The sequence below is a fragment of the Myotis lucifugus genome, unplaced genomic scaffold (genome assembly GCF_000147115.1).
Source record: "Myotis lucifugus unplaced genomic scaffold, Myoluc2.0 scaffold_0, whole genome shotgun sequence".
Lineage (NCBI taxonomy): Eukaryota > Metazoa > Chordata > Mammalia > Chiroptera > Vespertilionidae > Myotis > Myotis lucifugus.
In genome coordinates, this window is record NW_005871048.1 from 49,504,357 (window position 1) to 49,529,921 (window position 25,565).

At 57.6% G+C, this 25,565-nt stretch overlaps 2 protein-coding genes across 2 annotated transcripts in view; both read left to right on the plus strand.

The window, feature by feature from the left end:
* Positions 1–9,602, plus strand: part of SLC6A19 (solute carrier family 6 member 19) — a 13,343-nt gene extending 3,741 nt beyond the window's left edge. Inside the window, exons 2-12 of the mRNA XM_006081454.3 lie at positions 1,184–1,324; positions 1,785–1,922; positions 2,868–3,049; positions 3,388–3,498; positions 3,840–3,952; positions 5,572–5,700; positions 5,796–5,952; positions 6,596–6,800; positions 6,912–7,071; positions 8,914–9,076; positions 9,399–9,602. Coding sequence (XP_006081516.1) covers positions 1,184–1,324; positions 1,785–1,922; positions 2,868–3,049; positions 3,388–3,498; positions 3,840–3,952; positions 5,572–5,700; positions 5,796–5,952; positions 6,596–6,800; positions 6,912–7,071; positions 8,914–9,076; positions 9,399–9,602 — 1,703 coding nt within the window. The remainder of the gene's footprint in view (positions 1–1,183; positions 1,325–1,784; positions 1,923–2,867; positions 3,050–3,387; positions 3,499–3,839; positions 3,953–5,571; positions 5,701–5,795; positions 5,953–6,595; positions 6,801–6,911; positions 7,072–8,913; positions 9,077–9,398) is intronic.
* Positions 9,603–12,537: 2,935 nt separating this feature from the next.
* Positions 12,538–25,058, plus strand: SLC6A18 (solute carrier family 6 member 18). Its single transcript, XM_023753213.1, has 13 exons — positions 12,538–12,697; positions 14,617–14,757; positions 15,294–15,431; positions 15,994–16,175; positions 17,691–17,801; positions 18,654–18,766; positions 19,581–19,709; positions 20,937–21,093; positions 21,454–21,658; positions 22,014–22,173; positions 23,529–23,692; positions 23,848–23,939; positions 24,655–25,058. Exons 1-13 carry the CDS (start codon positions 12,538–12,540, stop codon positions 24,994–24,996), a joined length of 2,094 nt encoding a protein of 697 aa, XP_023608981.1. The 3' UTR covers positions 24,997–25,058.
* The last annotated feature ends 507 nt before the right edge of the window (positions 25,059–25,565 follow it).

Here is a 25,565-nt window from a genome sequence, read left to right on the forward strand (position 1 = left end):
AAAGAGAAAGAAAGCTGCATCTCTTTATTTTATTTTAGCTTATTTACTTACTTATTTATTATGATTTTTTTATTGATTTGAGAGAGAGAGAAACATTGACTTATTGTTCTACTTATTCATGCATTCATTGGTTGATTCTTGCATGTGCCCTGACTGGGGATTAAACCCCCAATATTGAGGTATCGGGACGACGCTCTAACCAACTGAACTACCCGGCTAGGGCCAAGGAAGCTGCATTTCTATGCTAGTGTATCTTTCTTCTGCGGGACCTTTACACCTTGCCTCGTTCCTCCCGTCTCTGCCTCTGTGTGTGTGTCCATCAGTGTGCAAGGGCACAGGACCGCGGGCCCCTACAGCCAGGTCTGTCAGGCACCCACCACGTTACACCTGGAGGAGCGTCCAGGAGGAGGGCTTCCTAAGGAGCGACTATCCAAGTGGGGTTTTCAAGGGTGAATAGGAGTTTCCTGGTGGAGATGGAGGGGCGGTGGGACCTGTGGGTCAAAGTGACTTCATGAAGTAGGGATGGGATCAAAGGATATCTGGAAACCACAGACTTTGTTTTCCTCGATAGTTTTGCCCAAAAGACATTCACATCAATCTTCTGAGAAAACAGTAAAGAGGCAAATCTTTTCTTATTTTAACTCTACCCTCACTGATACTCTGACCCAGTGAGCCTGCAGCCACAGTGGTACCCCAGACCCAGGGCAACTCCCCACTCCTCTCCTGCAGGAGATCCAGCAAGGGGATCATCCCTGCTGCTCTCTGCTTTTCATCTCATTGTCACAGTGAGCTAACCATCACCTTTGAGTGAAGGTCCCATGTGCTGTCTATGTCTTCTTGTTGGATTTTGAGCCCCCAAAGGGCTCCCCGTGACCTCCCCATGCTCCTCCCAGCATGTGGACACCTTCCTTAATTCCCCAGGAGCTGTCATGTGCTCACCCTGTAGGACAAGCACGGTCTAGGAGGGACAGTAGACAAGCTGGCCACTGTTGTGAGATGGCATGAAGCATCCCCCATAAAACAGTGCCAGTGGCCGTCATGAGTGGTGCATTTGATGGTGTTGCTCTAAGTCTGTATTTGTGGGCAAGTTCTGCAGGCACTTTCTACCAGCGCCTGTGTCTCCAGGGGGGGCCGTGGCCACCTGGTTGTGTTACCTGACACACGGCTGCCTCTTCCCCACCAGGAGCATTCATGATCCCGTTCCTCATCCTGCTGGTTGTGGAGGGTGTCCCTTTGCTGTACCTGGAGTTTGCCATCGGGCAGCGACTGCGCAAGGGCAGCGTGGGCGTCTGGAGCTCCATCCACCCAGCCCTGAAAGGCATAGGTACGTGTCTGGGCCCAGTCGTTGGGACCCCTGCCAGGCCCCAGTGTGGGCAGCAAGCACACTTCTTCCTTTTCATCCCTGCTTCCAGGGGACTCACTACCCCCAGCCCTCTGCAAACCCTTCCTTGGCATCTCACAGAAGTGTAGGTGGCAGGGCCCAGGCTGGGGTCATGCCTGGCCACTAAAGCCAGCTGGGCAGCAGAGGCTATCCTGAATCCCGGGTGCCCAGGACCTGGGAATGTGTATACGTGGGGAGAGCTGAGGCCCCCATGCTGCCTACAGCAAGGTTCAGCAAGCACCTGAAGACCACCACTCTGTTTTCTGGAACCCTGAGTCCATTCACACTCAGTCCTCAAGGGGCTCCCCCAGCACAACCTCTTCCTGCTAAGTGCCCAGACCCCAGTGGGGCCCCCCAGTGGGGCCCCCTAGTGGCATCCCCAGCAGTGTTGATTGCCCCCCAGGGATCGCATCCATGTTCGTGTCCTTCATGGTGGGCCTCTACTACAACACCATCATCGCCTGGGTCATGTGGTACTTCTTCAACTCCTTCCAGGATCCCCTTCCTTGGAGCACGTGCCCACTCAACGACAACCTGACAGGTGTGTGCAGGGCAGGGTGGGGTCAGGAGTCGGGGGACAGGATGGCTGGTGGTGCGAGAGCATGTGCACCTCTGAGCATACAGACCGAGTCCATGAGTAGTCACCCTTTGATTTCCTCAAATGCAAAAATCGGAGCACATTTATGGCAACAGGGAATTTTTAACTTTGATTTCCTCAAATGCAAAAATCGGAGCACATTTATGGCAACAGGGAATTTTTAAAAATCACTGTGCCAGAGAAAAGCCCTTAGAAAAGGTGCCTCTACCTCAAGAGGTGGTGCTGGCCAAGATTAAAATGAAGGAAAGGAGGGAGGGACCTGCTGCTCCCTGACCTTATACAGGGGGTGGCCTGATTCTCCACTGTCCCTTCCCACCACATTCCCCAGGGTCTTTTTGAGACCCCCTCCAGGGAAGGGAAGGGGGGAGCAGACCCTCTGCCTGGGGCCTCTGTGGGACACAGGCTGTGTGCTCAGCTCCACAGCTTGCACACATTTGCATCAGGACACAAACTGCATGATCTGTAAGCATGGGTCTAATAAGCAGGAAATGGTCAGTGCACAGTGTGTGTGTGTATGTGTATGCATGTCTAGTGTGCTCACACTTCTGTACACACACATATATGCACATGTGCACATGTTTGCATTCAGGTATGCCCATGGGTACATATGTGTCTTGTGAGTATGTACACCTGTGTGCATGTGCAAATGTGTGAAGGTATGCTCGGGTGCATGCACATGAGCATGTCTGTGTGGGTGTGCACACATGTGTGTACATGCATGCAGCTATGCTTGTGTACATGCACACGTGTCTGTGTGGGTGTGTACATGCATGTCTGTGTGCACTATGTCCCTGGTGTCAGTGAGTTGGGAGCGCAGCATTGCCATGTTCCCCATCCTCCTCCTGGGTTCCCTGTGATCCACACTGATGATGTGAGTGCCCCCTGCAGGCTATGTGGAGGAGTGTGCCCGCAGCTCTTCAGTGGACTACTACTGGTACCGAGAGACCCTCAACATCTCCAACTCCATCAGCAACTCGGGCTCTGTGCAGTGGTGGGTTCTGCTCTGCCTGACCTGTGCCTGGTGTGTCCTCTACGTATGCACCATCCGTGGCATCGAGACCACCGGCAAGGTGAGAGCTGGGCTTCAGGAGCTGCTCCTTAATCAGCTCTGAGGGTCACCACCTGTGTCCAGGAGGGGCCTTTGCTGCCTCCAGCTTGGCCCTGGGGATGTGGTGCTGGCATGGATGGTCCTCAAACCTGTGCTTAAAAAGCTGCAGCAGGAGTGACCCACAGTAGTTCTCTGACTAGGAGGACTGAGTAGTCATCATTACTAATATAGCAGTAGGAAACGTCAGATCTCCCTGCCGTGGGAGCTGGGGGCAGAGGGGTGCCTGGAGGAACAGAGCCAGGGTCCTTTCTTCCTGTGGGTTCTGTCTTCCCCTTCATCCCACTTCTGCCCTGTCCCCAGGCTGTGTACATCACCTCGACGCTGCCCTATGTCGTCCTGACCATCTTCCTCATTCGGGGACTGACGCTAAAGGGAGCCACCAACGGTATCGTCTTCCTCTTCACGCCCAACGTGAGTCTCCCGCTGCCCACCTTGGGGCTCCAGTTCTGTGGGAAAGGCCACCCTGGAGGATGGGCCTCCCACCTGAGACCAGCCCTGGCCAGTCCCAGGCCCCTCAATGCATGCATGCTGGGCCTGTGAGCTTGAGGGAGGCCCTGTGCGGATTGATGGCAACCACCTCCAAGTTATCAGTTACCACCTTTAGGGGGCGTTGTTTGTTCTGACCACCTTCCCAGCAGCCTCAGCTGTCCCCAGCCTCCAGGCTCACATCTCTGCCGTGGGCCACTACCTCCTCGGTTTCCTGTGGCCCCTCGTCCTTGGGGTACCAGCTGAGGGTCTCTGTTTGGCTGCAGATCACGGAGCTGGCCAACCCACTGACTTGGCTGGATGCGGGGGCCCAGGTCTTCTACTCCTTCTCGTTGGCCTTCGGGGGCCTCATCTCCTTCTCCAGCTACAACTCTGTCCAGTGAGTGTGGACAGGGGTTCTGGGCCGGGCAGAGGGCTTGCCTCATGCCCCACGGGATCATGGGGTCCACGGAGCTCCGTGCCAGGGAAGCAGGCTTAGGATCTGTGAGATTTTCACACACTAGGTACCTTAAGCGTTGGCTGTCCTCCCCGTGGTGCCTTGGTCCTGGGGATGATGATCCCTGGTGTGCTCCCCTCCATCCCCTATAGCCCCTTCTGGTTGCCCCTTGGCATCCAGGACCCTAGGTGCCCAGCCACCACAGTCCATCCTGTGCCCCCTATCCCACCCTAGGGGCCTTTGGAGGGAGGAAGTTGTTATCAGTTCATCTCACAAACACTTACAGAGCACCTACTGTGTGCCCTGCATGGAACATGAGGTTCTGTCCTCCTGAGACCTGTGGCTGTGGCCTCTCAGAGAGACAAACAAAATGAGCAGGAGGAGGGGTCCCTGGAGGGGTGTCGGACCAGGCTGGGGTCCTCAGTAGGATGGGCTTGTGTGCAGAAGGTGCAGTGTGAGCACTCAGACAGGTAGGGGGTGAGTGCCAGTGCCTGCTGGCTGCTGGCCGCTGGCCGTGGGGGATGGTCCCAGAGGGTGGGAGCCCAGCAGGGCAGTGGTGAGGCCCGATTTCTCCACACCTGTTACTATCTGACTTTTTGATGAGGTGTCTCACTGTGGTTTTATTTGCATTTCTCTGAGGGCCGAGGGTCTAGGTTTCTGCTGGAAGCATCTAGAACAGCGGTTCTCAACCTGTGGGTCGTGACCCCTTTGGCGATTGAAAGACCCTTTCACAGGGGTCGCCTAAGACCATCCTGCATATCAGATATTTACATTATGATTCATAACAGTAGCAACATTACAGTTATGAAGTAGTAACGAAAATAATTTTATGGTTGGGTCACAACATGAGGAACTGTATTTAAAGGGCCAGAAGGTTGAGAACCACTGATCTAGAAGGATGGGTTAGCATTAACAGTGGGGCCAGTGGGAGAGCTGCTGGGTTGGGTTGGGGAGGTCAGGGGTTGGGTTTTGGACACATTGAGCCAGGGAAGCCTTTAGGCTCTGGGTGGAGATGGGAGCCCGCAGCTGGGAGGAGACAGGACCTGGAGGGACCAGGCGAAGGCAGGGGGGTATGGTGGGATAGGGGGCACAGGAGGTGATGGGAGAGGGGCATGGAGGGGTAGGCCACCTCTTCAGAGCTTTTGGGGTGTGGCTGCGAGGCCCTGGCCCGTCCCAACGACGTGAGGCTGAGTGCTCACTAAGTGCCCACCCTCTGGGTGCAGAGCACCTGCTGACCAAGCAGGAATTGGCACGGGGTTTCCCGCCCAGCTTTGGAGTGTGAAGGCTCTAAAAGTCCCCAGGGCTTTCAGGGGTCTCCAGGCCACCAACTTGCAGTGAAGTGGTAAGAAGGGCAGGAGCAAAGGGCCACTGGCTGAGGGGTGGCCCTCTGGTCACCTCTTGCTGGGTGCAGTCGGGGAAGGACAGCTGGGAGGCTGTGTCCCCTCTCCCGCAGCATCCCAGCAGCTCAGGCTCAGGGCAGGCTCCTTGCCTGTGCTGACGTGGCCGGGCAGGTGGGCACGGTGTCTCGGCCTGCAGTGACCCGATGCCACTCTCATCTGCAGCAACAACTGTGAGATGGACTCGGTGATCGTGTCCGTCATCAACGGCTTCACATCCATGTACGCAGCCACCGTGGTCTACTCCATCATCGGCTTCCGTGCCACAGAACGCTATGACACCTGCTTCAATCAGTGAGTGCTCCTCCTGGCCCACACCCACCTCCGAGGAGCCTGCCAGGCCTGCACCGCCCAGAACCCATGTCAGCCTCACTCTCTTTTCTCTCCAGGAATATCCTGACGCTCATCAACGGGTTCGACTTGCCCGAAGGCTCTGTCACCGAGAAGAACTTCGAGGAATTACAGCAGTGGTACAACGCCACTTACCCCGCAGACTTCGCCCAGCTGCAGTTCCAGACCTGCGACATGAACTCTTTCCTGTCAGAGGTGAGCGCGTCTCTCTGGGGCAGCGCAAGGCAGGGGAGGGGACACCCTTGAGGGTCACTGACCTCCCCCAGGATCTCAGTTCCTGGGGGCCTGTCACCATCCTCATGGCCTGCCCACCTCTGATCCTCCTGCCCCACCCTGGTGCTTGCACCCCTAGGACCCCTCAATCACATACCTGCCCTGCACCTGCTCTAACTGGCTCTAACCAATAATGGGCGATACCTTCAGGGCAGCTATTTAGGGGACTCATGCAGGCCCTGTTGAAGTCATTCGGGGCTCTTAACCTGGCCATGTGGGGTGCATCTCAGGAATCGTCTGTGGGGGTGTGCGCCCTGCCTGTGAGCAGACGGCAGTCTGCATAGCTGTCACATGTCTGTCCAGACAGCTCGGGCCCTGACTGCTGCTGGAAAACGCAATCCCCTTCCTGCCGTTTTAACTAGTTCAGCTTTTAAAAACATAGTTGGGCTGAAGAAACAATGACCGTATTTCACAGGACGGCTCAAAAGAGCCCCATACCTGCACAGTGTGGGCGTAGCCTGTGGAGAGCTGACCAGTATTTGGCAGGGAAGGACGCATGTGACTGAGGCCGGGGGACCTGGGGAGTGACTGCCCTGTGTGGGTGACACTCTGCTTGTCCATGCAGGGCGTGGAGGGCACGGGGCTGGCGTTCATTGTCTTCACGGAGGCCATCACCAAGATGCCCATATCCCCACTGTGGTCCGTGCTCTTCTTCATCATGCTCTTCTGCCTGGGCCTGTCCTCCATGTTCGGGAACATGGAGGGCGTGGTCGTGCCCCTGCAGGACCTCAAAATCTTCCCCAAAAAGTGGCCCAAGGAGGTGCTCACAGGTACACAGGCCAGGGCTTGGCTGGGCAGGCAGGTGGTGAGGACAGGCCTCAGGGGCCATGGGTGGGAGTCAGACGGGAGCTCTGTCCACAGCGACTGTTCTCTGCCCCCAGGTCTCATCTGCCTTGGGTGTTATTTCATCGCCTTCATCTTCACGCTGAACTCCGGCCAGTACTGGCTCACCCTGTTGGACAGCTATGCCGGCTCCATCCCCCTGCTCATCATCGCCTTCTGCGAGATGTTCGCTGTGGTCTACGTGTACGGCGTGGACAGGTAGGAGGGAGTCCGAGGCATGTGGCCGTCTCCAACAGTCATAGGAAACTCGCATCCTGGGATGGGTTGTGTGGGCTCCAGTCCCAGGTGGAACACAGGTGTGCGGACACAGGCCTGAGGGACCGGTGTGGTGTGGGCACAGGTCTGGCACCTGGATGGGTGAGATGGAAAAGAGATGGATCCCAGATGGATGCCCATCCAGAGCATTTGACACTGTACCCCCTCCAGCTTCCAGGTGCTCCCAGACGTAGCAGAGAAGGGTAAGCACAGACCATAGAAGACGGCATAGTCTCAGGGGTGGGAGAGAAGAAACAGCCTCACACATGAAAATGCTGGCGCCTCTGATCTGACCATGTGATTTAAAAACATGTAAACCCACGTGTCCTTAGCAAAGTCAAAAGAGAAATAATTAGCTAGGGAAACAGTTGCCCAGCATGAGGGTGAAGCTCTGGTACAGCAGAAGCCCTCGGCAGGCGAGACGTGACAGAGGGACCAGATAAGGCAGAGGGTGCTCGGTGTCCTGTGGGGCACAGAAGCTGCTTCCAGGGCTGTGGAGCAAGCGGGGTGGGAGGGGAGGTGGAGGACTGACGGGACCGAGATACTAGCTGTGGGTAAGGGGTGTCCCCGTGACCCAGGCGCTGGGTGTTTTATGTCAACTGGGGATCCGTGGCCAGGGAAGCCCTGTGGTAGGTGTGCTCTGGGCCTTTCTCGGGGGAGAGAGGGCTCTGCAGCCAGACCGACACTCAGACAAAGAAGGGGTCTGTGCAGCCCTTCCAGCCATGCTCTTGGCCAAATACTCGGGGTATCACTCCGTTATCCTCGATGTGAGGGGCCCAGAAAATGGCACCATCTCCTTGACAGGAGCTGGACTCGCCACAACTTCAGAAATAAGACAACATGCACAAGCCATCAGGGGTGGGGGATCCCACTTTACGAATCCTGTTCTGTGTCACCACGACACGCGTGTGTAAGGGCACATGCGCAGGAGGCCTGACTCAACCACACAATGCACACTGCTGGGTGGCAGTCACGGAGACGCTGAGGAGCGTGCGGCGGACTCACTGTGCCGTAACCTCAGCACATGCCGGGGATGGAGGCTTAAATGGAAGTGCACAATGTTGTCATGTGGGTGCTGCTATGTGAAGCAGGCATGACTGGCCTGATGCATGCATGTCCTCTGCGAATGGCCAAGGACACTTAGAAGTCAGACACTCGCTGCCGGGGGTCCCAGGCAACTCGGCCTCAAGGAGGCCATATGAGCGGGAGGCTGAGAGCCAGGCATGGCCTCAAGCTGAAGAGACTCGTCACCACACTCCCAGACTCTGCTGGGAACAGGCCTGGGCACCTGTCCTTCTCCAGAAGTGGGCTCACGGGGGTCCTGGACAGTTCACTCTGCTCTGATTTCTGTAGATAAAGTATTTTGTGCAGAAGAGAGTTCGGCACAACTTGGGCAGGGGATAGTGGGGCCTCCAAGGTCAGGGCCACTGCCCGGCTGAGGACGTGGGCTGAGGTTTCCTTCCTTCATTTCCCCCAGAAGTGTTAACCCTTATTTGCAAGAGTGGCTGCCCAGGCTGTGTGAGTCCACAAGTCGGAGCACCTGGGCTGTGGCTCCATAGGGAGGTTTCCAAAGGCCTCCGGCGAGGCTACCACTGCCGGCGGCTTCCCAGGGAAGCGAGCCTTTGCTCAGAGGACAGCTAGAGCTGTGACGGAGAAAGGCAGGGGCAGCACTGTAGGATGGCACCGCGTGTCTGTATGGAGAGGCTGGCCTGCCCTCTGCTTTGGTGGCATTAAAGGCCCAGGATGTCCACCAGCTGATGGCTCCCTTCCGGCCTCTGCTTCCAGGTTCAACAAGGACATCGAGTTTATGATCGGCCACAAGCCCAACATCTTCTGGCAAATCACATGGCGAGTGGTCAGCCCGCTGCTCATGCTGGTCATCTTCCTGTTCTTCTTCGTGATCAACGTCAATAAGGAGCTGATATACAGCGTCTGGGACCCTGCCTATGTGAGCGTGCAGGGACTGCTGGCCGGGGTGGGGGGCATGTCCCCCGTGAGGAGGCATGTGGAGGCAGAGGAGATGGGGGACACATGGGGGGAAAGGGATGTGGGGAAGGTGTGGGGGCAGAGGAAGTAAGGGAGGCATGGAAGACAGAGGAGGTGGGGGAGGTGTGGGAAGCAGGTGTGTGGGGGAGGAGCCTTAGGTCTCCCTTCCCTCCCCCACAAGGACCAGGAGGTGAGAATCTTGGGGAGAAGGGGCACTGTGCCCCTGAAGGAGACCTTGCTGGCTGTCTTTGTGTCTGTTCACCGTGTGGTTGCTCTCTCCACAGGAGGAATTTCCCAAATCCGAGAAGGTCCCATACCCAAGCTGGGCATATGGCGTGGTGGTTATCGTTGCTGGCGTGCCCTGCCTCAGCATCCCTTGCTTTGCCATCTACAAGCTCATCAGGAACCGCTGCCAGAAACAAGAAAGCCAGCAGGGGCTGGTCAGCACCATGTCCACAGCCTCCATAAATGGGGACCTGAAGTACTGAGTGCCCCGCCCACGGCTGCATGTGTGCATGTACAGATGCATGTGTGAGCATGTGCGTGTGCACATGGGTATATGTGTATATATACATAAATGCATGTGTTCATACAGGTGTGCACCTGTGTGAGTGTGCACATAGATGAGAGTATGTATAATGCATGTACGTACATTATATGTATATGTGTACATGTGTGTAAGTCACATGCACATGAGTATGTGTGCACATGTGAGTGTGTATACATGTGCTTCTGTGTATGTGCCTATATGATTTTGTGTACATATGCATGAGTGGTACACACGTGTCAGCACATACATATATATGTATATGAATACATACAAATGTGCATGCGGGTAAGCATGTGTACATGTGTGCATATGCATATGTGTTGGTTCATATGTGTGTGTGCACATGCTAGTTGTGTATTTATAAATGTGTGGTTATGTATGTGGCATGTATAATGTTCTCTGGGCATGTGTGTGCACGTATGTACACATACATGTTGTCCTGCAGCATACATGTCTCCCACGTGGGGCCCAGCTGTCCTCTTGGTTCCCTGCGTCACGGATGTGGTGGGGCCTATGCTCAGGTCCTGCCCTACCTTCCAAGGGGAAGTCAGTCAAAAGCGACAGCAGGAGACGGGAATGTGTTGCTGTCTTGGCTCCTTGGAACAGCCTTGTTGCCCCGCCCCGTCCCTTCGCTGTCCACCCTGTGACCTAGGAGCTCCTGCAGGAATGTTGCAATTTTACCCCGTCTGCAAGAGGCCTCAGGCCCCTAGGCCAGCGAGACCCAGCCGGCAGAGAGTCCCGAGTCTTGGCAATGTTCCAGCTTAATAAATATTAACCCATTTAATTATTGCTTCTGGCTGCCACAAATAGATGACAGTTAAATAAAACTCAACTTGGCATAATTGAAGGCAGAAACACCCTTTGTGTTTTTTTAAGAGGACATTAACTGTGTGAATTTTTAGCCCGATGTTGGAAAAGATGGGTTATAGGGTAACTCAGCTTGGTCACTGCGGTTGAGCACAGCTCATATGTCCTGAGCAATGTCAGGGACCGTGAGCCCCTGCCAGACCGTCCACTTGGGGCTACTTAGTGAAGGGAAGGTCTCCGCCCCATCATGGATGCAACATTCAACCTCAGCCAAAGTCACTTGGCACTTGGGGTGTTTATTTCAATGAACTGGTCACTTCCATTTCCTGTGGAAACATCTGGAAGTTTGAGCTAAAATGGACTTTTTGAGAGTTCTCTGGGCAGGTTCGGGAGAGCTGAGTGGAGGGTGGGACCTGCTGTCACATCCCATCCGTCCACGGGAGATGCCCCACTGCACGCTCCCCTCTCCCAGCGCCTCCTGTGCAACAGCGACCACCGATTTCAGCCCTGAAACCCGGCTGAAAACCTCCAAACACCTCGGCATGTCTGCAGTCCTCTTACACGGCCGGTCACCTGACCACCATGATCTATAGAAACCTCCAGAGGTGGGATGGGAGGCCTGCTCACAGCTCTCCACCGCAGGCCACGTTAGCGCATCCCTGCCCAGGAGGCCCACAGGCCCCACCACGCTCTGGTCCCCACCACCAGGTGCCACTGGCCTCTGTGGGACCTCACCTCCTTCTCTCCACAAAGTTCTGACCCTTGATTGGGAAACGCTCATCAGCATCCGGGGGTGCAGGAGAGGAGAGACTGGGTGGGCTAATCCCATCAGTTCCTGCCCCCTATGAGTGCCTCATTTTACAGATGTGCTAGCTTTGCAAATTGTTAGACATGCAGGTTTTATGAGCATAAAGTGTATAAATAAATCATTGTATTTCATATTCTCAGCCTAACTGTTGTTCAAATGTAGAGGGATGAGCAGAGGGAGCAGCAGAGCCATCTGAAAGGATGGTGCAGAGCTGGGGTTCTGTTTCCAGGGCTTCCTCTGAAGAAGCCACGGCCTGGTGTCCACGGAGCACAGGTGTGGTGGGTGGGGTGGCCCTGTGTGCAGTGGGTGTCACCCTGCCCACCTGCTGCCTGAGGACAGCAGTGGATGTTGAGGGTGGCACTGGGTGCTGAGCGTCAGGGGAAGCTGCAGGGCTAAGAGGAGGAAGCCCATCCTACCCCACCCCCAGCCCTGACCCCAAAGGTCACAATTGTGTGATTCCATTTATATAACATTGTTGAAATGACAACTATAGATTAGCGGTGTCAGGGGTTAGGGAGAGGGTAGAAGTGGAAGGATGGTTGGTGTGTCCATAAGAAGAGACAGGAGGTGCCCTAGCTGGTTTGCTCAGTGGATGGAGCATCGGCCTGCGGACTGAAGGGTCCCAGGTTTGATTCCGGTCAGGGGTGCGTGCCCGGGTTGCCGGCTCGATCCCCAGTGGGTGGTGTGTGGGAGGCAGCCAATCAATGATTCTCTCTTATCATTGATGTTTCTATCTCTTTCGCCCTCTCCTTTCCTCTCTGAAATCAATAAAAATATATTTTAAAAAGAAAGAAAAAGAGACAGGAGGGACCCTCTGGTGATGGACAGGTCCTGAGCTGACATATGGACATCAACATCCCATTGTGATGTTGACAAGATCTTTGCAAGATGTTGCCATTGGGGGAACTGGGTGCATGGCTCTCTGTAGTATTTCTTAGACGATTATCTCAGAATCAAGATAGCCAAGTGTGCCCCAGTCTTGGGGCCCCTGAGTGTCCCCGCAGGGAACAGGGGCCCTTGTTGGAAATGGTTCATTGGTGGTGGCACCTGCGGGCTGTCAGCACCGAGCGTACGAGATCGGAGGGGGCCAGGGAGGGGCTGCGTGCCAGAGCAGGGCCTGGCTGAGTTAGCAATTAACTGGATCTACGGTTTTCCTTTAAATAACAAAAAAAAAATACACCTGAAGGGGAGACTGCTCCTTGCTTCAAGGCCCAGCCGAGGCCCGAGCATTGAGTCTCCAGGGTTCCAGAGACCAGGCATGGCGAGCGCCCCGGGACCAGACCCACCGGGGGACAGCAGCGAGGATGAGAGGCCCAAGTGGGACAACAAGCTCCAGTATCTCCTGAGCTGTGTGGGGTTTGCCGTGGGCCTGGGCAACATCTGGAGGTTCCCGTACCTGTGCCAGAGCCACGGGGGAGGTGAGCCTGTGCCGGCCGCATCCTCAAACAGGACAAGGGGAACGGTCGCACCTTGGCCTGGGTCGTCACTGGTTCCTGCCGGGTGGGAGTGGTCCTTCCGGAAAGAGCGCTACGCCATGGCCCAGGGAGAAACCGTCTGAGGGCATCAGAGCTCTTGGGACCCAGGCGAACCCTTCCAACTCTGCTCCTGCCCAGCCTTGCCTTGGGGTTGCCCCTGTGTCAGACTTGCCAGGCCTTTGGTTCCTGAGTCTTTGCGCAGTCAGCTCCTTGCTCTCTTTGAAAGAGGTTGGGCTTCGAGCATTCCTAAGACAGCAGGTCTCCACAGGAGGCTGCGGGTCTATGAGGAAATGCAGCCTGTTAGAGTCTCTCTCTTTTTTTTTTAATTGATTTTTAGAGAAAGGAATCGGGGTGGGGGGGGGTTGTTGTTGCATTATTTAAGCACTCATTGGTTGATTCTTGTATGTGTCCTGACTGGGGATCAAGACTGCAAAATTGGCATATCCGGACGATGCTGTAATCAGCTGAGCTACCAGCCAGGGCAGTAGAGTCATTTTATTGACAGAAGGACACGACTAAAGCCGTGAGCTTGTCTCTCCTGGGACAGCGTGAACGTGCGTGAGGACTTGAGGGCACAGACAGGCACGAACCACCCCGGGCAGCCGTCATGGATCAGCTCCAGATTTTGTCCCCCGACATGATGAGCAGGGACTTCCCAGCCTGGGCTCATTCTTCTGTGGGGCCCCACCCTCTAGGGGCTGTCCTGCCTCCATGCCAGGTCCACTTGCCTTCCAGGCACCTCTGCTCCTGAGCGACTTGAGGGCTCCCAGAGGGTCCCTCGAGGTGATCACCAGGCCCCAGGAGGTCTCTGGTTGGAAATGTGGGGAGCATCTCTTTGGGCAATTCCTCTGGCCCTTCCTGCCTCGGAAGCGAGGGTCGAAGGAAAGTCTGTGGGTGGGTGGGTGAGCTCTCCCCCCACGCTTTCTGGTCAGGAGCCATCCTTTCCCACTTCCAGGGCAAGCAGGTGGCTGTCCTGGTGGCCACAGGGAGCCAGGGGACAGGGCTGAGTCTGAGGGAAACGGGCAGGAAGGTCTGGGCTCTTCAGGAGCTCCATGGCCCCACTCCGCAGAGCAGAGCAGAGCCGACAAAGGCACTGCTTGACATGGCTTGCCTGGTCATGAGGGCAACACTTCGGTAAAGTTTGCTTATTTTTTCTGAATATAAGAAGGTTCATGGCATGTAGAAATTTTTGGAAATGTAGACGAGATGGAGGAAACTTGCCAGTCACTCGCCCCCCAGAGCTGTCAGAACCTTTATGGGGGTTTGGGGCAAGGCAGCACCTTGAGCCTTGTGTCTCCCGACAGTAAGCCTCCCCCAGGCCCCTCGGAAAGCTCACAACACCATTCTCCCGACAGCCCGGGGAGGCCCAGGGTCTGGGGTGGGAGAGCCGGCCCGGTCTGCAGGCCTTGCAGGCAGAGGCTGCAGGTCCTGATCGTGCTGGGTGCCCGGGTGTGTGGCTCTGGGAGAGGCCAGGGATCCTCTCACACGGCTCAGCCACCAGGACCAAGCTTTCTGTTCCGCTCCTTCCGCTGCACGGCGGCGAGGGACAGAGAGACAGGTCCCACCCCAACATGGGGCACAGCTGGGCAGACAATCTGAGGCACTGACCTTCCCCAGAATTCTGTGTGAATGGGACAACTCCATGGCCCGAGGGAGCCGGTCACCAGGGTCACGGGGTCTCAGTAGGAACAGAACAGCCTATTTGCTGATGAAAGCACCTCCAAAGCACTGACAAGCTGGATGCGGCCAAGTGATTTAAGACAGCAGCACCGGGCCCCACGTGCGCTCCGTCCCCGCTCAGGGAGGCCGTGGTGATCGTCCTGCCCAGGCGCCATGCCCTGCTGACCGCAGCGTCCTTGCAGGGGCCTTCCTCATCCCCTACCTCATCGCCCTGGCCTTCGAGGGGATCCCGCTGTTCCACATCGAGCTCGCCATCGGCCAGCGCCTGCGCAGAGGGAGCGTCGGGGTGTGGAAGGCCATCTCCCCCTACCTGGGCGGAGTCGGTACGCTGCCTTTCTGGGACCCTGCCCATAGCTGCAGGGGAGGGACAGGGTGAGGGCTGCCGTTCCAGGGCGTGGTGGGTTTGCTTGTGATTCAGAACCTGCAGGCAAAGGAGGGACCTGGTGTAAAGATGCAGGGAGACCCCGGCAGCAGTGTCCCTGTGGGAGCCACCCCCAGTCACACTCCGAGGAGGCCCCATTCGGTTCCCCTGAGGACGGACTTGGGTGGAGGGTGTTGCATGGAGTGAGCTCAGGGTGCAGGAGGAGGCAACAGGCTGGCCCCACAGAGCAGCGGCAGGCTGGCCCCACAGAGCAGCGGCAGGCTGTCCCATGTCTTGAGCCCTGTGGGCCTGTGCACACGCTGAGCCCGTGTGCCCCGGAAGCTCATGGTCATGGATGAAGGGGCTGAACAGGGCTTCATAAAATGATGCATCCTCAGCCAGGAGATTCGGCCAGATGTGGGGCAGCAGAAATGGCGGAAGGTGAGTCAAGACAGTCTGTAACAGGGAGGACGGTGACGGTCCGTCGTGTGCCCACAGGGCTGGGCTGCTTCACCGCGTCCTTCCTGATCAGTCTCTACTACAACACCGTCCTGACCTGGGTGCTGTGGTACCTCCTCAACTCCTTCCAGCACCCGCTGCCCTGGAGCACCTGCCCGCTGAACCTCAACCAGACAGGTAGTGCCCGGGACCGGGGGAGTCCACGCCCTGCCTTCGTGCGGAGCCCCTCATGGTCACCCTGAAATAGCTCGTCTGAACTCCGATTCTCTTCTCCCGTGTCTCTGCTCACTGCTGGACCCAGGGGCCCACAGACACGCTCCGCTGTGGGCTCACAGCCACGCTGGGCCCAGTGATGAGAGGGTTAGCAGGGGATGGCGGCGTTGGCTGAATTAGGTTGTTAGGTCCAGACCCCAGCCTAGTGCTGGATCTGACTAGATCTCGGCCACGTGGGAAACGGTCATTGTTTTCAGCAGTTTGCTCACGTTCTCCCCTCCCACCTCTGGTTGGTATGAGCTGGCGTTTCACTCATTCTGAACAATGCTGACTCTGGGTGCCTGACGATAAGTCAGGCCTGGAGGCTCCCTGTGTCCACCCCATTGGCCATGCTGGGCGCCCTGGGCAGAGGAGGGCACCGGTCCAGGGTGCATTATGCACAGTCTCATTCCTGGGTGGAGGATGCAAAGCCCAAATCCCACTTGAGCCCCGAGGCCAGCCCCGTGACCAGACCTCCTGGTTTCAGGGTTCGTGGAGGAGTGCCAGGGCAGCAGCTCCGTCAGCTACTTCTGGTACCGGCAGACGCTGAACATCACGGCTGACATCGACTACAGCGGCTCCATCCAGTGGCGGCTGCTGGTCTGCTTGGCAGCCTGCTGGGCAGTCCTATACCTGTGTGTCATCAGAGGCATCGAATCCACCGGAAAGGTGAGAGCCTGCGGGGCAGACCCTCTCCCTCACTCCCTCCAAGTGCAGAGCCCCCCCTCCCCCCACTGCCGTCAGAGTGGATTTAGAGGCTCTGCTGGGAGAGGTTTGGGCATCAAGACTGTCATATCTCCTTGGAGAATCAATGCCTTTATCCGTACAGAGTGACCGTCCTTACCCTAGTCATAGACTTTGCTCTGAAGTCGATTAAGATATTAACATAGCCACCCAGCCTTCTCTGACCATGTTGACATCCTATGTTTTTCCATTCTGCTTCTTTTAACCTGTTGGAACCTCTGTTTAAAGTGCGTTTCTTGTCCTCGACAGCATGCAGTTGGTCTTGCTTTTCCCCCAATCTAATCTGATGATCCCTGCCTTTTGTGTAGGGTGTTCAGACCGCTTACATTTAATGCAATTATTGATCTGGTTCATATAAGTCTGTCACTTGTGTTTGTTTTGAACTTGTTAGGTCTGTTCTTTGTTTCTTTTTCTTTCTTTTTTGAGTATTCCGCCCCCCCCCCCTCCTTTAATCCTCACCTGAGGATATATTTTTACTTGATTCCAAAGAGAGAGGAAGAGAGAGGGAGAGAAAGAGAAACATCGATATAAGAGAAAAAACATCCATTGGCTGCCTCACACACAATCCCTGAGCAGGGATTGAACTCATAACCTAGGTCTGTGCCCTGACTGGGACTTGAACTTCTGACCCTTTGGTGTGCAGGACGTTGCTTCAACCAACTGAGCCATATCAGCAGGGCCATACCTATCTTTTTAAGTCACTCCGTGCAGGTCCAGGCACCTGCAGACCCCAGCTCCCGGTCGTGGCTGTGCGGCTCTTGCACAGACCCACCCACGTGTGCACCTGGATGCTCCTCAGTGGGCGTGTGGGCATCACAGCTCCTGTCACATGAGGGTCTCCAGACTTGAGAGGACTGGAGTTACTGAGGGTGACGGAGCAGCTGTGAGGCCCAACAAGCCAGCCAGCTACTCCAGACGGCCCAGTTATGAAAGTCCCTAACGATGTGCCAGGGTGACCGCCAAAGTCAGTCTGGGGGGCGGTGAGAAAGGAGATTTATTTTGCCTCGACACCGTGTGTGCAGACTCCTGCCCAAACCGGGCTGAGAGTGGGTGCGGGTGTGGGCAAGAGTGGGACCCCGAGGACCTGAGAGTGGCCAGCCAGGGGGTCGGGGTGGGAAGAGGTGAAGGGAGAACTCAATGCCTGCAGTGTGAACAAGAGGGAGGCCGCCGCACAGGAAGTCAGTGCTTCCCTCAGCTGACCCACAGGCACAAACACCTATGTGAGTCCACTGTGACCACCACAGTGAGCTCCGACCCCTCCAAGCTTGACCGGGTCCCACCCACCACCTCCCCAGTGCCCTCCGCCCTGACCTGACCGGGTCCCGGATGAATGACGGGCCACTGGCCACTGAGGCGTTTCCCCAGCAGGCCTGCCTCTCTAAAGATTTTTATGCGGAACAGATACCATTGAAAAGTCTCACAATCTGGTCTTTCTTTCAGGTAATTTATTTCACAGCCTTGTTCCCCTACCTGGTCCTGACCATCTTCCTTATCAGAGGACTCACCCTGCCCGGCGCGACGGAAGGGTTAATCTACCTGTTCACTCCCAACGTAAGTGGGTCTCAAATGGAAGTCCAGGCACCAGGGAGCACACAAGTAGGGCCACAGCCAAGCCCAGCCCAGCTCATCCCACCCCCTGGCCTCGTGGGGTGAGGAGGAGGAGGAGGGTCAGGGTGAAGGGAGCAGGAGGAGGACACGGTTTGGGGCATGCGGACTTTGGTGCTTGCAGAATGTTGGGCTCAGGGGAGAGGCTGGCTGGGCACCCGCTGTCCCATCCTTAGTGCCCTGGACCCCACACCTCTGAGAACCTCGTCTAGCTGCACAGCCCCACCAGGCAAGGAGCCACGGGACCAAGGGGCCTGCCCACCAGAGCCCACAGCCCTTCTAGACATTCCATGCTCTCCAGATCCCAGCAGCCCCTGGCAGCTTCCTGGGGCTGCACCACACGCCCCAGGCTCCCCAGGCAGTGCCCGCCCCAGGGGAAGGGAAGGGGACATTTGTGTGGAAGTGTGTTTGCCCCCCACCCCCCACCCCCCTGCAGGTGGGAGACTTCAAGTCACTCAAATCCACCAGGTCTGAGAGGAGCAGATCAGCACACCCAGGTTCAAGTTGCTCAGACCCATTTCCAGCCTGAGAGGGTCTGCAGCCAAGTTCTCAGCACCCACGTGTCCCATGTGGACGGGAGCTGTGGGTTCTTTGACACGTCACAGGACGGGAGGCCGAGTTTGCAAGCGGCCCTTCCAAGCACACTCCCTCCTGCATGGTCCTCAACTGCCCCTGGGCCTGAGCAGGTGACGCCACTCATGACCGCTGCCCAGAGGAAGTCCTGGGCAAGCCCTGGGACAGCAGGCGTGGGGCGGGTGGGGTTGGCCTGTGGCACAGGGGCCTCCCGTCTCCCTCCAGATGCAGACCCTCCAGAGCCCCCGGGTGTGGCTGGACGCAGCCACCCAGATATTCTTCTCTCTGTCCTTGGCCTTCGGAGGACACATCGCGTTAGCAAGTTACAACCCGCCCAGGTAGGGCCGGGCTTGGGTTGGTCCCTTCCAACCAAGGTGCCGAGGTGCCGGGCCTATCTCACTAAGCACATCTTTATGGGGCTTCCTGCCTGGGACAGAGGGCAAGCGAAGGCGAACATGAGATGAGACCAGATTCTGGGCATTCCAGCAATTACTGAGTCATCCCCGGGGCCGGAGGTCAGGGCCTCCAGGCAGCCGCCCGCACGTTCCGGAGCCGCTGCTGGAAGAGAGCCCAGATAACCAAACCCAGGAACAAGGCCATAACTGGGGCGGGCACACCAACACAGACCACGCGTGTGGCTCCCGAGGTCGTGGAGCAGAGATGCCACACGTGTCGCCTCTGTAGTCACTAAAGCAGACTAGGCCTCCGCTCTGCAAGGAGCCACAGCCACCTGGTACTCCCGTTACAACCACGGCATCGTAAACTACACAGTGGAGGCCCTGTGACACCCCTAAACTGAATTCCTGTGGTGTCAGTGTTCTCGCCCCTCAGAGCCCGCAGGGGCAGGGGACGGAGGCCAAGGCCAGCTGGGCCCTGGCTGTGTTGACAAGTTACTGTCTCAACTCTCACCCCAGTAGCTCAGTTAGTTCACCCACCTCAGCAGCCTGGAGGCAGGAGGGGCTGGTGAGGAGGGGTAGGCAGGAGGGGCCAAGGCTGTCCTGAGAGCACCAGGAACAGTGCAGAGTTTCTGGGTCACGCACAGGAGGGCCCAGGAGCAGCGTGGGGGCATCCAGATGGGGTGCTGAGGCAGCGCGCTCCCTCCGAGTGTCCTCCCCGAGGGCCTAACCACAGCCAGGCGCTCCATCTGCTCAGGAACGACTGCGAGAAGGACGCAGTGACCATCGCCCTGATCAACAGCATGACCTCCCTCTACGCCTCCATTGCTGTCTTCTCTGTCTTGGGGTTCAAGGCGGCCAATGACTACGGGCACTGCTTGGACAGGTGAGCACAGGGTCCTGGGGCCACCAGATGGGGCCTGCTGCCCTAGGGTCCCACTCAGTGACCTCCTCGTTCCTTAGGGAAGGAGGGGGAGTGTCCCCCAAAGGGTATGTTCACCCAGAACATCGAACGTGACCTGATTTGAAAATAGGGTCTTTGCAGAGAGTGTTGATCAAGATGAGATCATACTGGATAGGGTGCCCCGAATCCAGGAGAGGGTTCTTATATGAGACAGACACACAGGGAGAGGCCGTGTGATGACAAGCAGAGGCTGCAGGGGTACAGCCATGGCCCGGCAAGCCGAGAGCACCAGGAGCTGGAGAGGCAGGAAGGACGCCCCTGAGAGCCGCAGAAGGTGCTCCGCCATGTCCACGCCATGTCCACGGTGCTAACGTGACACTGTTCTGAGGTGCTGGGCCGAGCCTGCAGAGGAAGGAAGAGGACAGACAGTGCTCCCAGGAGGGGCAGAAGGTTCCAGAGGCGCTGCTGGCCTGTGCCTTGGGGGGCAGTGTAATCCCCCGGAGACGTCTGGTGAACGAGAGCTGTTGATCCATTAACTGGGCTAAGGGTCAGCCGGTTGAGCTTCCGGGCGGTGTGTCCTATTCACTGCATTTAGTGACACATCAGTACTGTCCTTGGGGGACATTTAAACAGCAAAATCACCATCAAAAGGCACAAAAGATGTGAAAACCGTGGCCCTAACTGGGCTGTAAGAAGGACCCTGTCCACAGTAGAGGTGAGACAGGAAGGCGGTGCGGGCCTGGCCGGTCTCGGTGGGACATACCGCTCTGAACATGTCTTCAGATACAACAGAAGGGCCACGGTGCTGACTCTGAGGTTACAGATAACTGCAACAAGCAGGCAAACTTGCAAATACAGAAGCACCTACGATACTCCTTTGGGTCAGGAGCCCTGGAGGCGGCGCGAAGCTCTTCCGACTGTGAGGCTAGAGGAGCAGAGCTTGGCCCACCCTCCCCGGGCCTTCAGGGAGCCCTGTGCCCATTGTCGGCTGGGGACCCACAGGTGCAGGAGGCAAGGAGCTGCCACTGCCCAGGGCCAGTTGTACCTACCGGGGAGCGAACCCTCCAGGCCCGCCCTCCACCGGGTGTTCTGGAGACCCTGGCAGCTCCGAGGGGCTGACCCTCACTGGGATGGTCGTGGTCCTTTCTGGGCGTGTTCAGTTGTGGGAGCTGGGCCCACTGAGCGCTTACTCCGCCTCTGTCCCTGCAGGAACATCCTCAGCCTCACCAATGAGTTTGATTTCCCAGACCAGAGCATCTCCAGGGACGAGTACGCTGCTGTCCTCACACACCTGAATGCCACCCAGCCTGAGAGGTTGGCTGGGCTGCACCTGGAGTCCTGCCGTCTGCAAGACTTTCTGGATAAGGTACTGAGGGCCTGGCCTTGCTGCTGACGGCTGGCCAGGGCAGGGCGCCACTGGCTGTGGAGGAGTTGGCAGCTGGGCACAGGGCCCGCTGACCCTCGGGGCCCGTGCAGCAGGCTGAGATGGGCAGGTCCTCGGGGCAGTGGTCTGATGGTGCCTGAGCCCAGTGGCCCGGGTCCCAGGGCACATGCTGGCTGCAGGCTGTTGAAGGCACCTCACCCGAGGCCAGGAGGGTGTCAGGGCACATGTCTGCCAGCGCAGGACATGTTGGTGCGTGTGTCTGAGCATGAGGAGTGTCGGTGTATGTGTCAAGCTTGGGAGCCCGTGCACGTGTGTCCCAGTGCGGCTGTGCGTGTCTTGCAGAGCGCCTCAGGCACGGGCCTGGCCTTCATTGTCTTCACGGAGGCCATCCTGCACATGCCGGGAGCGCCCGCGTGGGCCGTGCTCTTCTTCTCGATGCTGTTCACCTTGGGACTGTCATCCATGTTCGGGAACATCGAGGGTGTCATCACGCCACTCCTGGATATGGGGGTCCTGCCACGGTGGGTCCCCAAGGAGATCCTGACTGGTGAGTGTCCTCGCTGTTCACCTGCCTCTGGTTTCACTCCTACCCACTGTCCAGACACCCTCCTCCATGAGGGCTCGAGGGTCGTGTCCGTCTCATGGAGGGCGGGGTCAGCCTTGTCACCTCTCAGGGCTGGTCCCATTGGCCCTATACTGACTCCCAAGGGCCATGATGGGGAGCGGAACAGGGCTGGATCAGGGATCCCCTCTCACACTGCCCTCTGAGGCCAGTCCCAGCAAACTCCTGCCCTCTGGGCACAGTTCAGGAATTGGCGGGGACAAGCAGACAGGGGGAGGGTGGGAGAGCTGGGCGGGCAGCAGCAGGGCGGCTTGCGAGGCATGAGTGTGTGTGCCCGCAGGGACGGTCTGCCTGCTCTGCTTCCTCGTGGCAACCTGCTTCACACTGCAGTCCGGGAACTACTGGCTCGAGGTTTTCGACAAATACGCTGCTTCCCTGAACCTGATCATCTTCGCCTTCTTCGAGGTGATTGGCGTCGTCTATGTTTATGGGATGGAACGGTGAGTTCCACTTCCTTTGGCGTCGGCTGGGGCTGGGGTCCTGCCCCTCTGTCCCCAGCATCCCTCATATACAATGTCTGGGCATCGTGGCTGCCAGTCTCCAGGGCAGCTACAGGGATGAGACAGAATCATCTGAGGCCCCTCCCAAGAGTGGCGCCCAGGTATCCACAGAAGCCCCCACAGGACCCACCCATGTGTCTGTACCAGCCTCCCAGACTGTGGGGAGACAAGAAACAAAATGGCTAGTTTCCAGCCAGGTGGGGCAGACTCCTCAAGTACAAGGATAGGTAGACGCTAGGGCACAGGAGGCCCAGATGCCCTCCTGGAGGCCTCCGAGAAGGCTTAGCACCTGTCCTACCCATCTCTACCTGGCTCAGGCCTGCTGCATACTTGTCACTCACACCTTCACTCACATCTTCACTCACACCTGGACTCACACCTGCATTTGCACCTGTAACTTGCACCTGCCACACACACACTCAGACCTGCACTCACACCTGCCACCCCTGACCACAGCCTTGCCCGAGTGGCCCTAAAGGTTGTACTCTCTGTCCTTGGTAACAAGGAATATGGGAAGTCACAAATCCAGGGCCTTCCCCCCGCTCTGTGGGCACAGGGGCCAGCGTGCTTGTCCTGAGGTGAGACACTGCCCACCTGGAGAGGAGCAAGTGAGAGGCAGCTGTCTGGCAGGGGCCTGACCTGGTAATGGGGGATGGACAGTGAGCCCTGGACTTCAGCCAGCTGTGGGATCTTGGGAAACACCTGGAGTGGAGCTGGGCTGGAGGGAGCAAGCAGAGGGAGGGCCTCAGGGGGTCCTGCCCTTCCATTGGCTTCTAGATGCAGCTGCTGTACATTCGGGGTCAATGCTGTCCAGGTCCCTTCTCCACCCTGGGCACTGAGGGCACCAGGTCAGGCACCTGCTTCCTTCTCACAGCTGGGCTGGCAGGGGCTTTGCTGCTTCTCACCCAGCAGCTGAACCTCCCAGGGGTGGAACTCAGTTTCTGCCCAGAGGCACCCTCACCCAGGGGCCAGGCTGGGGCTGGGCTGACCTCCTCCTTGCTGACTGGCACAGGCAAGGAGCCCCTCAAGCATCCCCTGCCCAGTCCCCTTCCTCGGCCGGACTGACCTCGCTCAGGACATTTCCACTTATCGATGGGCGTTGAGTCCTCATCAGGATCTGAGAGGGCTGCCCGTCGGGTGGCTACTCAGGAAGCCATGGGGGCAAAGGATGGCATGGAGTGGGGGACAGCCCCTCAGGCCACATCTTGGTGACACTGGATGAAGCTGCTGGCGCAGCATGTGGGCTTGCAGACATGGGGCCCAGTGGGGAAACCTAAGCCCAATGTCTCTGGCAGGTTCTGTGACGACATTGAATGGATGACCGGGAGGCGGCCTGGCCTCTACTGGCGTGTGACCTGGAAGGTCATCAGCCCCCTGCTGCTGCTGACCATCTTCGTGGCTTATATTATCTATCAGGTCTGGACAGCTCTGAGCAACAATGGCCGAGAACTCCCAATACGTAGGTCCTTCGGATGGGGACCCAGGGACCCTGGGATCTGCCTCGGGCCTGGGCCTGGCCCGCTCTGGTGCTCCCAAGCCCAGATGACATTCATGGTGGACAAGTGTACCCTAAGTGACCCTTGTGGCTGCCTTTTGCTGTGTCATCCGAGTCAGGAGGCCCCGAGAGTGCCCTGGAGCATCAGAGTGACTCAGGCAGCCGGACAGCCTCAGCCAGTAGCAGGAGGACAAGCAGTTTCCAGACTCTGGTGACATCACAGGTCCCCCCCTATAGCCCCGCACACAGAGGTGTAGCCTCCAGCCGCACTTCCCAAGTGCTGTGAGGACAAGCTCCTCACACTGCCCACTCCTAGTCTGAGATGAGAGAAGGTGCATGTAGCACGTGTCACTGAACTGCCACCAAGCCCTGTCCGAGGGCTGAGCCATGTGGCCCGGCTGACCTGCCACCCCGTTGAGCCACTCTGAACCTCACTGTGCCCCTGTGGGGAGCATGGAAGCAATTCCGTCCAAATCCCCCTTTGGAAAGGGGAGCTGCCCAAGATACCATGGGCAGGAGAAGGAGACATGGAGCTGTTTCTCAAAGAATTTTTGTGAATATTATCCTATTAGGTTCATACAGTAGTGCCTTGTGAACCTCAAAGGAAGGACCTGAAGTTGGCGTGTTGTCTCGTTCCCCAACAGAGGGGACAGAGGGGGTCCCAGGGCCTAATGATGCCCCGTGGGTCAGGCCGAGGCAACGTCGCGATGGTGGGTTCCCTCGGGTGCACAGGGTGGCTCTTTTCAGAACACAGCCCCTTAGGTTCCCAGCCTGTCTCTCAGAGCCCAGCCCCCACAGGAGGCTCGGCCCACGTCCTGTCTTAAGCCTTCATCCCACTGTGCCCTCACTGCTCAGGGAGCAGCCTCTGGCCCCGTGTCTTTTCCATTCATCCACCTGGAATGAACCAACCTGCTGCTTCATTTCAGGAAGAGATTGGGGGAAGCTGCCCACCCAGCACATTCACTTGGCTGTGGGTCAGCCTCGCTCTGCCCCGGTGGTGGGTCGGGGGGGACGCTGCCCCCTCCCTCGGACACTCACCCTGTGGCCTTGTGTCTCTGCAGAAGCAGTTCCCCTCGCGGCAGGAGAAGTCCTACCCGGGCTGGGTGCAGGCCATCTGTGGGCTCCTGTCCTTCTTGCCTGCACTGTTGGTCCCGGGAGTTGCGATGGCCCAGCTGCCCATCTGGCGCAGGCGGAAGCAGAAGAATGTGCAGCAGAACATGCGCCTGAAGCTGCAGGACAGCAAGGTCTCCGACAGCGAGATCCGCTGAGGGCGGGAGGTCCTGGCCTGTATGCTCTCGCTCACAGATCACCCGACCCCATTATACTCACCGACCCCGAGACCTGTGGTTATTGCTTCCAGACACTCTCACGCCTCCGACCCTCTCAGCACGCAGCCCAGCTTAGACATCACCGTCCATGCTGTTCGCCACATGGGAGAAAGCCCGGCATCTGGTGCCTGGGGCCCTGCGGGCTGGGGTCCTGCACAGCACTGTCTGGGTGACCATAGATGCACCTGGCAGATCCATGGGCAAAGTGGCAGGAGGTCCTGCTGCCAAGCAGGCCAGAGGAGGGGGTCCTGAGGAAGCCACATCCACACCCTTTACACTGGCCTTGCGCCACGTGGGTGGTGGGAATTTCAGGCTGATCTCCAAGGCGAAGTGAATGAGTCCCTGCCTGCAGCAGCCCCTGAACCTAGCGCACTCAGGTCATGGGGACCGTCTGCCATGGCCACGCAGGCAAAGGGAACCATGCAGGCAGCAGGACACGGGTTTGTCTCAGGCGAGGTGGGCAGCCTGATATGGAGAATCGTCCCAGGGAACCCATGGCCTCCCCAGGA